Below are 15,948 nucleotides of genomic sequence, written 5' to 3' on the forward strand. Positions count from 1 at the left end.
GACTATGCTAGTGATACAAATGGCAAACCCTAAACAGAGAAGTAACTGAACAACTAAAGATCATTTGAAGTCTACTGATGTTACTAGAGAGACAATTCTATTTTTATGTTTGTATGATTGCCAGTAATAGACAAGAGGGCAGGGACACAAATTGGGTGGAGTTAACTTAACGGGGATAAGCATAGTCACAGACAGAGTGAAGAGAGTGGAGACGTGTAGTTGATGCAGCGTTTGGCCCCAGCTAGTGCCTTGCAGTGTTCTCCAACGATTCTCCATCTGCATCTATATCCTCATAGTCTCGCAGCTCACTGGAAATGTGGATTTCAATTGTACTAGACTCTGAACCTAGCAAGACAAAATAGGGGAGATGTTTGAGTTAAGGCGGATATTTGATTCCCTTTTCTTACACTTCAAATCAAAACTCCCAACATTCTCTGTTGCTCCTCTCTAAATCCACGACACTGACTTCATTTATCTTCTCATCTTACCATCTCAAAATGCTTGTATTGCATCGTAAAGTATAAAGTATACATCGCCTTTAAAAATGTCACCTTTTGTTGCTCCAGCCTGCTTTTTTTTATTTTTTTTTTATATATATATATTTTTATAATGTTATTTCCCATTGATCTACACAGCATACTGGACCATTTCAAAGTGAAAGAAACATAAACATTGCTGTGGCTCTCCTAAAATGAGCTAAAATGTCTTAAGGTGCAAGAAAAATTGTTATAAGTGTATTAATGTAGTTGATTTTGTCAGCCCCTTATTTGAAATTAAATCAATTACACACATTATTAGGCTGTTTTACACCAATTTACTCTTGTTCCTGACAATCTCCACAGTCCCTGACAGCGTATACCTATATCATGATGCAGTTATCATTATTCTTCACACAAGGGATGGTGCAGACAAGATGATGCATTTGCTGGATTTGCAAACAGGTCTTCTCCATTTTACATTTTTAAAATGTAATTATTATTATTATATTTAATAATTATTATAATTATTATTATTGAAAATGTTTAGAAATGTTCATTCACTTTGAAATTTTATTTAGTGGACTACGATTCTAGGCTCTGCAGCAGCAAAAGGTGAACATTTTGAAAAAGGGTGTCGATGTCTTATAGGCAATGTATGCTTACAAGTGTGGACAATTGTATTTGTAGTATTGTTATGGGACCACTGATTTATGTTGAAACTTCTGTACGATAGGATATCATTATCATTGAGGACTACAGATACTGTAGCAGACTCACTCTGTGAAAGTCAGATTCAGGGCCATATTCATAAACCAGAAACATTAAATCCTTCAAAGTTGTACTTTATTTAATGAGGGTTTTGCATTAAAAAAGGCAAGGTCATTGTCAGGGATCCTGAATATCAACCAAAACATTGAATATTTTAGTACATTATCTTCAAATGGTGCACATGACCATGGCACTAAATCTGCTTACTGGGATAGTTATTTTTTGTACACCTTGTTTCTTACCCTGAATTGTCCATGGAACAGTAGAGCCCCCATCAGTCCCATAGCTTTTTGTTAGCCGTTGCTAAAGTTATCTTTAAGTTAGCAGTGGCTATTTAAACAACTTGCAACTTTGGATTACAGTTTCTCCTGACCCATGGTTTACTTTCAGGGTAAGGAACCATCTAACTATAAGGTGTAAGAAAAGTTAACTATCCCTTCAAATACTAGAAATTGTCGAAAACCTACTGACAAAAACATACATTCACCCAAAATACATTTCATATTTTTGCCATCGATTGCATTGTACAAGCCAAGTAAGAGCATACATATTTGACATTTTGACATGGTAATACAGAAGCACATGCTAAACCCTTCCAATCCCTGGTCTCTTCTCCTGGCTTAGACCATATCCTCAAAAAAATCATGACACCTGGTGTTCTTTAAAAGATATTGAAACAAAAGTTCAGTAGCCAATTGTATTATCAAATCTCACTTTACCAAGAAAACCTTGGCCTTATGAGTGAAACATATTACTTTGGGGGTTGAACTGGAGTCACATTTATGTAGGGCACATTAAAAATAAAACACACACTTAATGGTACAAAGTTCAATCAACCTTAAATATAGGGTGCAAGACCACACACACTATAATGAGGGAGTCCAATAGCAGCTTTGGAAGCAACATGCTACCATAGATGTTGATGAGCAGTATGTGAGGGTTGGCCCTCACCAGCCCTGATACACTGGGGCATGTTCATTGGTACTACCCAGCCAAGCCCCATTACCTTCTGAGAGGACGCTGATGCCGTCAGAGGGCGGCTGCCCGTTCCCTGTCATGTTCTTCTTGGCCTCCTGGACGTGGCCTTGGTAGTGCAGGGTGGTGCCCACGATGGGATTGTAGCCTGGTGTGTTGGGCACAGACATGGAGGCAGAGTCCCAGGCCAGCTCCCTCCTTTGCTGTAGGCTGACGTCCACATCGAAGCCCGTCCAGCCATGGAAGGCCAACGTGTTGAGGAAAGCCTGCATGGGGTTTAGGATCCCCTGGAAGGAAAAATATACAGAGAACCATAGATATAAACAAACCTCAGCTTTCAGTATAATATCATGTCTATCTCCATTTAGTGTTGCACCAACAGCTGGCACTAGCAAAAGTGTCTGGTGAATATCATATACTATGCAGTGTGTTTGAACCCTAAGAGAATAAGAGAATCTCTTCAGGCTACACCTTAACTGTTCCTCTTGAGACAACTACTATGCCTCTACCCCCTTGTATAGTTTCTTTACTGTTCTCAAAAAAAAAAAAAAAAAAAAGCATTATGACTTGCCAATGCCAAGCATAGATTACTTTTTCCTGCTATGACTGATGGATAGATGATTCACTTACTTAGTCAAATGTATTTGTTTGGATAAAGGCGTCTGCTCAATGCCAACAATGTTAATGTAAATGTAACCCACCATGATAAACCAGGTGATGAGGGCAGCGTTTCTAATATTCTTCAGACTGCTTTCCTTGATGTCTGCCTGCATCTCCAGGTAAAACAGTAGACACTCATTGATGATGTTAGGCATCCAGCTAAACATTGGGAATAATAACACAAGGTGTTACAATAACATCAAGATCAAATATCTCAATTACTTTTCAATGGGATTTGTAAACAGAACTGCAGGTCGAAGGATCGGTATGGGCTTGATACCTCATGAGAAGTATAACATTGGAGAACCATATATTTTTAGTTCAGTGAGCCTTGTTTTTCATTATGCAAATGTTTTTTTTTTCCTTTGCTGACATGACAAATTCACCAAGGGACTCCAGCATCATAGATCTGTCAGTATGCCAAATCCAGTCTCTTGGACTAATTGATAAAACATGTAGTAAAAGTTTCAGTTGAAGAGCCAGATATTCCTTTTGGGAAATTTGGATCTTAGACTAAAAGAGCCTTTAATGTAGTAACAGTGCTTTTGAAAAATAGTAGTTGATGATTTATTAGAATGACCTCTCAGTGGCCTTGGACTTTATGAAAGGACACACAACCACTCACAAGCACTGCCAGAAAGGAAAGCTGGCTTAAAGGTAGACTCTGGGATATGACAGCATATGACGCTATATTATAACTTTCATCAAAGATATTGTAGTGAACAAGAGCGAACAAGTGTCCACTAGTTTCACTGTCCTCCGCCATGCCAATCACATTCAACTCTACAGTGTCATATTTTCCTTCCTTCTCTGAAATGTCTTTGGTTTGGATTTGGATTTGTTCGCCTCTGTCACAACACTCTCTATTCTCTATCTCTGTTGTTTCTCTCTGGCAGCATCGCCCTGCTCATTTTGATTTGATGTCATATCCCTGTGTCTACCTTTAACCTAATACTGTACAACAAAAACGGGTTGATCTGTAATCACATTTAGGCCAGGGACTGTAATAGCATCCATTACCATTTCCGCTGACCATGAGCGCATACCCTACATACCGATTTGTATGCTGCTCAGCTAATAATAGACTGCAAACTCTATATGGAACAATGAAAATGCAATAGTCTGGTTTCTCTCTTAGATGAAGATAAGTTACATACCAAATAAAGAAGACCAGCATGATTTTGAAGAAGCGTATTTTTATCTCGGTACCCAGGCGTCTCTCGTTCTCTGTGTAGATCCCTTGCCGTCCCTTCAGTAATGATGTAACTGAATAGAAAAAGAGAAATATTCACTTTTTGCACCATCCCTTACATAGGCATTTTCTTTTGAAATGGAACAGCTAGCAAAGAAGTGAAAGGTTTAGTACTGAGTGAATGTTCGTCAAACATGATGTACCACTAACCCTATACCGTGGCAGTACATCTGTTGGCATTTGCCTCTGTAGAGGTTTGTTGCAATATAAGCATTACAATGCTGCCTGTCCAAATGAGAGTATGTCATTGTGGCAGGAGGAGTGTGTACACTGACCTGCAGTCACAGTCCGGGAGAACAGCACAGGGTTGACCACGAGGACCAGCAGCATTGGGGCGTAGGTGGTGATATAGTGAGGGATAGCATGCTGCAGGCCATTCTCACAACTGTAACAGCAGGAGAGACAGAACACTTGAAACAGCCCTTCAGGTCACACGGCCATGTCTTTACCCGCTGGGCATAGTGGAAGGAGTACAGAAGGGCCAGTGAGGCTACTAAGGGTTCACACCACACCACAATCCCCATTAGTCCACAAGATGGCTATTGACTAGCAACAAAGAACAGATCTGGACACACATTCCACACATTAACAGGACCGGACAAGCAAGAACAAGAGAACATTACTGTAATGTCATGGCCCTGACCCTCTTATTGCTCGACTTGGACTGTATAAGAGAATGATTTCACACATCACTGCAGTATGGTGACAAATAATGTCTCGTTTTCACTGCATCTCAACACCCCAGTTGAGAGGTGTTACCTTACCTTGAGATAGATGGGTAGTAGAGCATGGCCACACCTTCAACACACAGCAACAAAGCCAGACCCCATGTGATCATGTGATAGAGGATGATGGTGCTGATGGAGGGAGCCACAAGTCACATGGTCATGAGACTGAGCTTTCAGCACACATACTCTAACTAGCTCAAGGATTATATGTGAGATCCACAGTAATGCCAAAGGGGAGTACAGTAGTATACAGACTGACAAACATACTTTCACATACTAAGTGGAATTTCATTAACCAAGTATCAATAATTCATCACAATATTTGGTTTTGGTCACATCAGAGGGTGCAGTGCTTAATATGCTTTTGGCATACTGGAGAGATAGTTGTGATTATGAATATGTAACTAGTGGTAGCAGATGTATGGGGGTGTACCTTATTCCGGCAGATCTTTTGACCACCAGGAAGACGTCCACAGCGTAACAGAAGGTCCACCAGAAGGAAGCACTGAAGAAGAGCTGGATCCACATCTGTGGAATACAAAACAGGCTCAACCTCCAAGGGTTTAAACATCAAATTGTATTATAGACCATACTCCAACATGGATAATACAGACAGATATCATAATGAGTTTAGATGATCTCCTTGATAAGTACAGCATCTAGATTACCTTTTTAGTTGAATTAATAAGAAATTGTATCAGAAATACTCTATACACTTACAATCAGAGTGTAGACGGGAGACATGCTACACATGTTTCAGTCAGTGTGTTCAAGACTAATAACTGAATCTCTGCCATAAAATGCTCCCTACTGAGTTAATTTACTTATTCACGGAATTGCACATGTTCTAAATATACTTTAGGTGTTTCAACATGCCTGACTATCCTCAAAACATTGATTGGTGTGAGATTGAGAGGATTGTATTTGGTATGGTCCTAGACGACAACAACTCCTTTAACCATCCTTTTGTCATGCGAGTGACCACATCTAATGTAGAATCATAGGAGCTGCTATTTCCAGTGCTGTACAAACTGATGCACTCATGTTTGTTTTGTTGCCCTTTGCAGTGGAGAGGTAGGCGAACATCAAATACATACTGCACTGCCGACGCAGAACACCTCAGGCCACACGTCGCTGTTGTTGGCTACAGAGATCTGCGTGATGAGGTTGGGCAGGCCCAGCCAGATGGACGACCTCACTACGATACCTGGAAAAGACCAACCTCTAAGAATACACACCGAATACAACTACCAGGAAACAGCAAGGAAACCTCATAATATCAAACACATCTGGGGGTAGGCGATAAGTGGGATTCAAATCATTACTGGGTACCATTAACACTGGAAACAAAATAACAAAGCTCTTGCTCACGTTATGCTATTATACGCTTTGTTAATTTGATTCTGTCATGGAATCACTTTAATTGCATTTGTACATGTAATGGAAATACTAGATGCCTCAGGTAGTGTTTTATGAGGGTCTTTCCATTTCATACATCCATTATTAGAGTTGCCCCGCTGCACTGCAATGAGGATTGGATGAGCTTGAATACCTTCAGGAACTTAATGTGACGTACTTAATGCTGTAGTGTGTTTTGGTCTGAAATGTGTAGAGGTGTGCTTAACTTGTTTTAGAGCACTTTCACTTGCAGTGGAAAAAGAGCCTTGCTGTGAGAGAAATAGGAGCCACATATAAGGAAGCTTAATTGCATGAGAACAACAAGATAATGAGGAAACCTATTATTTTGTGGTTAAAGAATAAACAAATAAAAAAAGAACAAGTGTAGCATTTCTCCTCTGATCATTGACAAAATGATTCAACTTGTTGATTTGGCATCACCCTGACCATAGGACTTCATTGAATGAATCATGCTTTAATTTCAACAATGTTATTGTGTACAGGAAAGCTCAGCAGCACTCATGGTATCTCATCACCACACTTCCGATAGGCAACTAGTTGTATCACAAGATAGAGAGAACAGATAAGCATGTGCTTACATTTAATTCCATTATCGTGAACAGTATAGTGTAATAGGGTTATAAAGTATATTTAAGTTATAGGTTGAAGTTCATCAAAATCGTTTGCTTTTTATCATTTGGTTAAGTGTTTCGAATTGATTTACCCATGGCTGCATACGGTGTGTAGTGCCCCTAGTGGTGGTTGGACTGGCCGCATTTAATGTGATGACGAAGGCCACCGTAGATCGCCCCTTTCGTCTGTGTGAGCGGCTGAGATGGTAGGTTAACGTTTATGCTCCGGTCCCCGTTTTATAGTTCCTTTGATAAAGAGTTGTCACTAATATAAACCGAATGTATTATTTGAGATTAATGTTTACCATTGGTTTTTATGCCATTACTTTTGAGTTATGTTTTGTTTATTTGTATTTTATGGATGGATAAAGTTGTGAGCTAACTTTGCCAGCCAGTTAACGTGAGCTAATATTGATTGATTGATTGATTGAAAACTTTATTAGAAGATTTGCAGAAGTAGGTACATGAAAGTACATATTACATACAAGGTCAACTAAAAGGATAAAAAAAACAAGAAAGCCACTGGCTTATTTCAATTGGGGTCCTTGATTCTCAATTCATCGTTACATGTAAGACAGACAAAAAAACTAGTACTATCTACAAGATAATACAGACAAATAACTATTACTATCTACAAGATAAACACACATCCATCATGGGAAGAACAATACATCAAAACATTAGGTATGTACAGCGGGTAGGACAGGTGGGGACATACACCACAGGTGGGGGCGGGGGACAAAACACAAAGTATGTACAGTGGGTAGTTCGGGTCTTTTAATCAGATTTTTGATTTAGAGGGTCCAGTTACGGATTGCAGCCTCCTGTAAATGTTTTTTGAGAGTGGTTTTGAAGGTGGGCAGTGTTTTGCACTCCTTTAAGATTATAGGAAGGGCGTTCCACATTTTTACTGCATAGTTTGCAAACGAGTTTAACCCCTTGTTTGTGGTGCAACGCGGTTGAACGTGGTTCGTGGAGCTTCCTCTGGTGTTGTATGTGTGGACGTTGTTCACTTTTTGGAAGTATGTTGACAGGTACTTGGGTGTCTTTGTGGTGTAGCGTATCTTGAAGACCAGGCCCAGTGCAAGCTGCTGCACTCTGTCAACTACTCGTAGCCAATCAAGGCTCAAAAAATGAGCAGCGGTTAGATGTGTCCTAGGGTTGAGGCCTAGCAGAAGCCTAACCAGTTTATTTTGGGCTGTCTGGAGTCTTGTTTTATGGGCCTTTGTGGTTCTATAGTACCATGATGTTACGGCATAGTCGAAGTGACATTGAATGAGAGCTCCTGATAGGGTCCTCAGTGTGTTTTTACTGACAAGTGAGGATATCCTGTACAAGAATCTAGTTCTATGGTTCACTTTTTTGATTACTTTTGCTGCCATTTTATCTCCGGAAAGATTTGCCTCTAAGATGGAGCCCAGGTATGTAATATCCTCTTTTCTTGTGATATTAATGTTACCCACTTTTATTTTAAAGTGTTCAGCCTTTCTGAGTTTAGATGGGGATCCGTATAGGATGGTTTCAGTTTTACCTAGGTGTATTGATAGTTTATTGTCAGCTAGCCAGATGCAGATTCTACTCAGTTCAGTGCTTAGCGCTTTTTCCACCTGCAATATGTCCCTGTCAGAGACCAGCAGAGCTGAGTCATCCGCGAACAGGAACAAATTGCAATCACATGCTGATGACATGTCATTCACATATATTAGGAACAGTAAAGGTCCCAATATGCTTCCTTGTGGAACGCCGCAGGTCACTGGGAGGGGGGGGGACAGTGTTCCGTTCACACTAACCACCTGTTCCCTCCCCTCTAAGTAGGATTGCATCCAGCTCACCGCTCATATGGCGGCAATGTGGCGTGTTCTGAATGTTTTGTTTTGCTGACATGCAGGGGTGAGAGCTGTTTTGTGCTGGAGCCTACCATCAATAATAACCATCATTTTGTTTGCACATTCAGGTATGTTATAAATAAAACAGCTTGAAAGTGAACCTGTGTGCCTGCCTGGTCTGTCCGGATTGTGAGGGGTTACAATGGCATGATGAGACAGTGCTTCACACTTTTGAGTCCAAATAACTTCCCAACTGAACCATTCAAGCATGTCAATCTCCTTACCTACCAAGCAGTAGTAGGTTGTAGGGTGAATTCGGGTAATGTGTTTATTTTCTGTTCTAACAAAACCTAGTCAACAGGACTTACTATCGGTTTAGCATGGATGTCTTGTGATTGAAATCACATCACTTCATGGGGGTGATGACACAGAAAAGGACTGGAGCTTAAGTGTCCCACATTATACAATGTCCCATATTACCCAAATTCACCCTATCAACCATCTGAAAGTCATTCTCCTTTAAGTGGCATTCTTAAATTCAGAATGTTATATCTTTACTCAATACCACTAGTCAATTGGTAGTTAAAATCCCTTAATTATACTGAAATGTGTAATGAATACAACCATCCATTCACAATAATGCTTCAATCAACAATCATCATAACTAGGCCACATGGTATCCTATTGAGTAGAGTAGAGGGATGTTCATGACATTAATAACCAAATTGATTATTGAATATTGGGGAAATCAGAATTCCATTGTTTTGTTCTGACCAGTGAAAGTAGCTTGCCTTTTTAATTTGCATACTAGAGTGAAGCGTACTTTAGGCTACTGTACTTTAGGCTACTGTAGACTCAGAGACTCAATTAAATACTTGAGACGGTACCGCCTACACATATAACATGACGTAGAAGTCAAGTGGGACAATTTATGGTATGGATGGAATTAAGCCTTACCTGCACATCCCAATATGTCACAGATGCTTATGATGAATAATATTCTCGACGAGGACGCTGGCTTCGGAAGAGGGTATTGTCCAAGACGTCTGTAACCCCTTTTTTTGGGCAAAATTTGTAATATAGAAAATATTAGACTCAAACCAGCGCTACCAATGCATATGCCACCAAAGAAGATCGGTTGAAAAGTTATGACAAAATCGGTCGATGCGTCTCGGTTTGGGCAGCAGAACGTCTCCAGCCTTGGGGATGCCATGTATGGAGAAGCAGGCTACGGTGCTGTCAGGGAAGAAAAGAAAGAAAGGGGAAATTCATTCATTTAGTCCCCATGGCCTGAGCTCCCAGTGAAATCACGGGTTGAATCATCATGTGCTTCTATTTAATCCTCCCAGTCAGGGTTCAACTGAAACACATTGGTAGGGAGCTGACAAAAGAATGTTTCTGTGGCATTTAGTGTAAAACTCACTCTTTCTTTAGTTATTTCCCCCCCCCAACAAATTACCCATGCCCTGATAGCATTGCTACTTGCTGGAGAGTGTGAATAAAACGTGTGTTTCTTGAACATAAATGACCTAGACTACCTAACCTAGACTAAATCACACTTCCAATGGAGAATCTCAAACTGAAAGTATTCAAACTAACATAGGGCCACACTGGATGTGTTCCTAACCCTACATATTTGGAGTTAAATGGTATGGTGTAGTAGTTCGGCTATTATAAAGTTGAAATAACTGTCACATAGACTGTGTTTTCCATGGCACGCCTAACCCCTGCCAGACAGAAATACACTGCCATTGCCCTCAGGGGTCACAGGAGGTGTAAACTCATGTTAGTGAGTGTCAGGAGAGCAGGTGAACAGTGAGGGGATTTGTGAAACAAAATCATCAAGGGAGCGATCAATATTCTCTACAGAGGGTTGGCACAATGGAACTCTAATCCTGGCACCTTCCCCAACAAGGGACAACATCAATTGTATTGAAGGCTTACAGTGGCAGTCCGTTGCCAGGGATTATAAACACTATTGGGAATAGAATTATGATTTTGCTGCTCTCCACTAGACTGCAGTTATCTGCCCTCTATGCTACTGCCATCTGGTGGTGGATAAAACAACTCCACAGAAACATTTTCTGCATGATAAGGTATGCCTTGCCCTGGTGTTTTTTCTTAGCAAAATGCTTACCTATCCTTGATGTCAGGATTTTTGGAACCACTGGCTACATCCAATGGATAGCCTAGCATGAAAGAGGTTCTACTTTTCTATTTGAACCACAACGTTATCGTTTCCATATCCCTTTTTTCCCTTGTAAAAGGCAAAGTATGTGTGTTGACACGAATATCCGAAGTACTAGAGCAATCTCCCTACATATCTGTCTCCTCTGTACTTTACCTGCAACCTCCCCTCTCTCTCTCTCTCCCTCAGGCTCTTTCTGTCTCACACTTTTTCTCCTCACTTTAACTCCTCACTCTGTTTCCCCCCATTCCCCATACTACCGTACTTGAAATCTCACAAATCCTCTCAGTCCTACAATCCCATATCTCTGTTCCCCAGCCTCCTCCCTCTCTTTCTTTAGTTGGAGGGGATGGGTGTGGATCTCTTTGATGACAGTGTCAAATTACAGACCTGCTCAACAGGCTCCCAGGCTCTCTGCACCACCATTGGCTCCTATGAGCTCCCTGTGCCTTGTAAAAACTAGACCAGACCAGCAGAGAATTCAAATCCGCTTCCTGCATGGCAGTTCTTGAGTTTGAGGGGAAATGACATCAGAGAGCTGCGGGCCATGACCTGATGCCAACAACTCCCAAAACAGCTCAGTACTAGGCGTCCTCCGGTGGGTTCTACACCAATAGGAGGTCACAGTCCAGTGTCTGATGTTACAAAACCAATGGTGCAAGACACATTGAATGCTGTGTGATTTTTGGAACTCTTCATTGGTAAACAATGACACAGCCTACAGGCCGCCAAGAGAACCCGAGGGACAATGCAAGCCAAACTGGATCTGTTGTTTTTTTCTCCAACACTCTGATGAGTGGTGAGTAATATCTACAGTGGGTTGAGTAATAATAATCTTAGGGCCAGTTAAGCCTAGTCCTGGACTGAATCACACTTTCAATGTCAAATCTCCATTGAAGATGTTTTTTAGTGCATCTGATTCCACGTGGTCTATCTATGAATGAATGATCTCATGATTGTTGTTATTCTCCTGAAGATGTAGAATCTGACTGGTCTCCCATTCATGATGCAGCCTATAATGGACGTGTCGTCACTCTGCAGAAGCTAATAAGTCGGGTAAGGCACATCCAGACCTGTTGCTTATGATAACCCTGACCGGTTAGGATACTGTTGTTATGCACACCCATGTCTTCAGGCTTCAGTGGAACTAATGTTTGTTTATTCAGTTTAGTAAGTAACTGAAGCCTCGCCATCGATTGTGCTGTGGAACAGAAGATGGAATGCTTCCTCATTCAAACACAATATTATTCAAGGGACAGAATAATAGTTTCAACGTTTCAAAGAAAAACATCATAGAAAGGGGAGATTTGGGAGAAAGCTATGGTGGGCTGGTGGTAATGGCTGACATATTGGAGTTATTCATAAACAGCTTATACTGCTGAGCTTACGTGTTTAATGGTTGATAATTTATTGACATTGCAACACTGCATTTCATTGTCTGGGTACTGTACTCTGTAATGACCATAAAGTTGAATCTGATGATGAATCGTTTAATGAATCGTTTAATGATGATCGTTTAATGATGTAATGTAATATAATTTAACATGTTCCCGTCTTCCTTATAGGGAACGTGTGTAAACTTGGCCACTCTGGACAGAGTGGTTCCCCTTCATGGAGCTTGTCTGCAGGGCCACACTGCCTGTGCCAAGCTGCTGATTGAAAACGGGGCAAATGTAAGTGGGACATTATAGTGTCTATCTGCACTTCTACATACTGTACACTCATAACAACTAACAACAAAACTGCATGTTGAAAGTACAGTACGTTTGTGTTGATGCATGTTTGAAAACAGACCAAAAGAACAGCTCAAACACAGGCTATTCACAGTCAGATCACCCCACCACTGGGATTTATGTGTGCGCACGAAATCAACTATAGACACAAGGCAATTTACTGTACTGTACATCATAAATCGCAAAAGCCCTACTGTTTTACCACAAGTGTACACTGAGACAGAATGAAATCACACGGTTTAATAGCAGCTGAGTCTGAGTAATGTTATTGCCTGGCACGTTCTTCAACTGTGTTGAATAATATATGCGATAAGTAACAACAACAAATCACACTTTCCTCTCCTCACATGTGTGCAACTGCCATCCAACTGCCATCCATAGAGTTTCAAGTTTCAAGTTTCAAGTTTTATTGTTACGTCACATTACACAAGTGTAAGAAAGTCAAATTCTTAGGCTTCGGTTCCTTGACATTGCAGCATTAAGACAAATAAGGCATTAGTTCAGGCGCCCAAAGCACAGGCGCCATATGCCGCGCCATCTTGGATGTAGAGACAATGTAGAGACAATGGCACACGAGTGTTCTGGAAACCCTATGTGAAACAGTAACGTATACCTTGCTACCTCTACCTCTGCAGGGCTTGGTCGGATGGTTCAGATCTACTGTTGTTATTCATTACTTCAGCTGAACAGGCTGAACAGGATGTGTCTGATGGATGGAATCTTCTCATTAGAGCTGATATGTGCATGCTGTGTGTGTGTGTGTGTTCAGGTGAACACCCCCACGCTGGACTGCTCCACCCCCCTGTCTGAGGCCAGTGCCCAGGGCCACGTGGCCTGTGTGAACCTGCTCCTCCAACACGGAGCCACACCTCAAGGGTCCAGCCACACAGCCTCCCCCATCCACAGAGCTGCAGCCAAAGGTCAGAGGTCACATTCTCTAGGACAGCCTCAGGTCATCTGCTCTGTGGAGCCACTACTGGAGCCACTAGATACAGTATGCCATGTATCTGTAAATTGTTCCTAAGCAGGGAAGAGGGACAGTGTTTCAAAGCAGTTGTTTAATCTGATGATGCGGTATCTTTGTCTAGGTCACATAGAGTGCATTGAGTCTCTGGTTCATCATGGTGCAGATGTAGATCAGCACACGGACCAATCAGGCTCCCCACTCTACACTGCTTGCACCAATCAACAACTGAGCACTGTGAAGAAATTACTTCAGCTCGGTATGTGTGAATTTTCCTTAGTCTGCTATTATGACACTGTAAGGATATAATGTGTGGTAGAATCAACAATGGATTTGACAAACACCAGTATTGCATGTATCACACGTTAATAGATGCAGTATGTTCTTTATGGATTCCATATAATTGACTGTAGGCCTACAATACCTTTTACCAGAGGATGCACCGCTGCACATAACATTAACTTGTTCAGAGCTAATTCAACCAATATTCTTTTTTGTATGACATTTGACCATTGATAGTAATGAATACTCAATTTAGAGGATGAAGGGTATAATGAGTACAGTATCTGATATAATGAGGTGGACAGAGTTAATTGGGTGAGTTAATGAGGTGTTTATGGGTTGTGTGTTCGGCCAGGTGCCAGTGTGAACAGCAGTAGGGACGGAGAGTCCCCCTTGCACACTGCAGCGCGTCTGTCCAGCCCAGAGCTGGTGTCTGTTCTCCTGGAGCATGGGGCTGACCGCTCTAGGAGGAACACCCAGGGCCAACGGGCACTGGACCTCGCCCCTCCCAATAGTCTGGTGGAGAAGCTACTGGACCAGAGAGGAGGTAGTCCTCCAAACCCTACTAAAGCCTGAATAGTATGTTCTGGACCTGGTGTTCTGTTCTAATGGTTATTGTATGTACTGTTGTGTGATTATATTGCTGAAATAATTGTTAAGGTGTGTATGTTTCAGTTATCAGTGACATTTTTATATGATATGCATGCTATTTATATAGACATATTATATATATGATGTAACACTGACCATGTAACACTGACTATGTCTTTGTAATTTAAATGATGCCTGTTTTCCTTTGATGTCTGACCAGGAGCGTCCTGTCTGAAGCAGTTGTCCAGACTATCCATCAGGAAAGTTTTGGGGAAGGCAAGGTTTAGTGCAATCAATGGTCTTCAAATACCCACAGAGCTGAAACTATATCTTTTGTACCAGTCTGAAAAATGAGCGACATCTATAAATGTAGACATCCCCAATTCATGCTGTCTAGCGGTCTTTCCACTAGGTGGCACACTCGCATCATATGTGGGGAGAAACAAACTCAGTAGTGAACATTTACATGGGATTATTTATGCAATGATAATTGATCATTAATTGGTAAAACTGGAGTGTGAGAACTGTAGATTTATCCATTTGTGTATATATAAAGACATGAGGAAATCTTGAATGTTATGATGAAAAAGACACAAGACACAGCAGGGGCTGTATTATTTAATAAGGAGTGCAGAATTGACAGTGCACTGCATTTCAGTTATTTTAAAAATAACAAAAATAAAAATAGAAATAAATTAAAAACTGGAATATTGGTTGAAACATTGTTAAATATGAATATATGGATGTACAGCATGATTGTTGTTAAATAATTAATACAAAAGATAATAATAATACATATAATGATGGATAAATGTGTGTACTGTATGTACATAGGAGATCTATTCATGTGTACATACACACATTTATCCATCTGTCCACCACACATACATCAGAGAGGCACTGCCATCAGTGCGATGACAACAGTGCCATAACTGACAAGAAAACATATTTTCTCATCTGAATAAATATGTTACAGCACAATTACATTATGGCTATGTGATTCTCCTTCAAATCAGAGTTCAATCAAGACTTTTACAAAGAAGCCACCCCAGGGTCTCCCATGAATCAGGATAATCAAGACAAACGAAAGTGTAGAGAGAGAAACGGATGCTTGGAGACACAGAAGCATGGGTCCTGTGGGGGGTGATACATTTAGCTAAAGTGATATATTGATTGCCTTCTCTCGGCTTTGTGCGGTCCACTATATTTTGTCATAATAACCCAGAGAGAGGGCACTGAGGAAATTCACATAAAACTGTAAATGTAGCTTAATGAAGTATCCATCTCTAATAACCTTTCCGAGAATCGTGGAGTCAAGACTGGGGATATCTGGGACAGTGAAGTGGTAAGCAACTTTTAACTCCCAGTATGAAATGTTAGTATTTATAATCCATTGCAGATGGATTGGATGGTCATCATTTCCTTATTTCATAACCCCAAAAAAAGAAAGGCTCCTTTCTTATCGTTTTCTT

At 40.9% G+C, this 15,948-nt stretch overlaps 2 protein-coding genes across 4 annotated transcripts; one reads left to right on the plus strand and one right to left on the minus strand.

Moving 5' to 3' along the window:
• Positions 1-117: 117 nt before the first annotated feature.
• On the minus strand, positions 118-9,931 carry gpr143 (G protein-coupled receptor 143; the record flags this gene model as incomplete). The annotated part of the gene is made up of 9 exons (XM_080535883.1): positions 118-345; positions 2,254-2,509; positions 2,924-3,041; positions 4,040-4,148; positions 4,410-4,519; positions 4,899-4,991; positions 5,296-5,390; positions 5,960-6,069; positions 9,676-9,931. 9 exons carry the CDS (start codon positions 9,929-9,931, stop codon positions 242-244), a joined length of 1,251 nt encoding a protein of 416 aa, XP_080392009.1. The 3' UTR covers positions 118-241.
• A 1,636-nt stretch (positions 9,932-11,567) lies between these two features.
• Positions 11,568-15,374, plus strand: LOC308162260 (ankyrin repeat and SOCS box protein 9-like). 3 transcript variants are annotated; one of them, XM_080536401.1, is made up of 7 exons: positions 11,568-11,705; positions 11,883-11,962; positions 12,472-12,579; positions 13,409-13,559; positions 13,728-13,862; positions 14,241-14,432; positions 14,697-15,374. In XM_080536401.1, the coding sequence occupies exons 1-7, from the start codon at positions 11,615-11,617 to the stop codon at positions 14,828-14,830; spliced, it is 891 nt and encodes a 296-aa protein (XP_080392527.1). In that variant the 5' UTR covers positions 11,568-11,614; the 3' UTR covers positions 14,831-15,374. The 3 variants fall into 3 exon arrangements, with proteins under 3 accessions (XP_080392527.1, XP_080392529.1, XP_080392528.1); XM_080536403.1 differs by having other exon boundaries at positions 14,241-14,464; positions 14,697-14,833; XM_080536402.1 differs by having other exon boundaries at positions 11,653-11,705; positions 11,889-11,962.
• Positions 15,375-15,948: the final 574 nt, after the last annotated feature.

The sequence above is a fragment of the Nansenia antarctica genome, assembly GCF_963989245.1.
Source record: "Nansenia antarctica genome assembly, chromosome: 7".
Lineage (NCBI taxonomy): Eukaryota > Metazoa > Chordata > Actinopteri > Argentiniformes > Microstomatidae > Nansenia > Nansenia antarctica.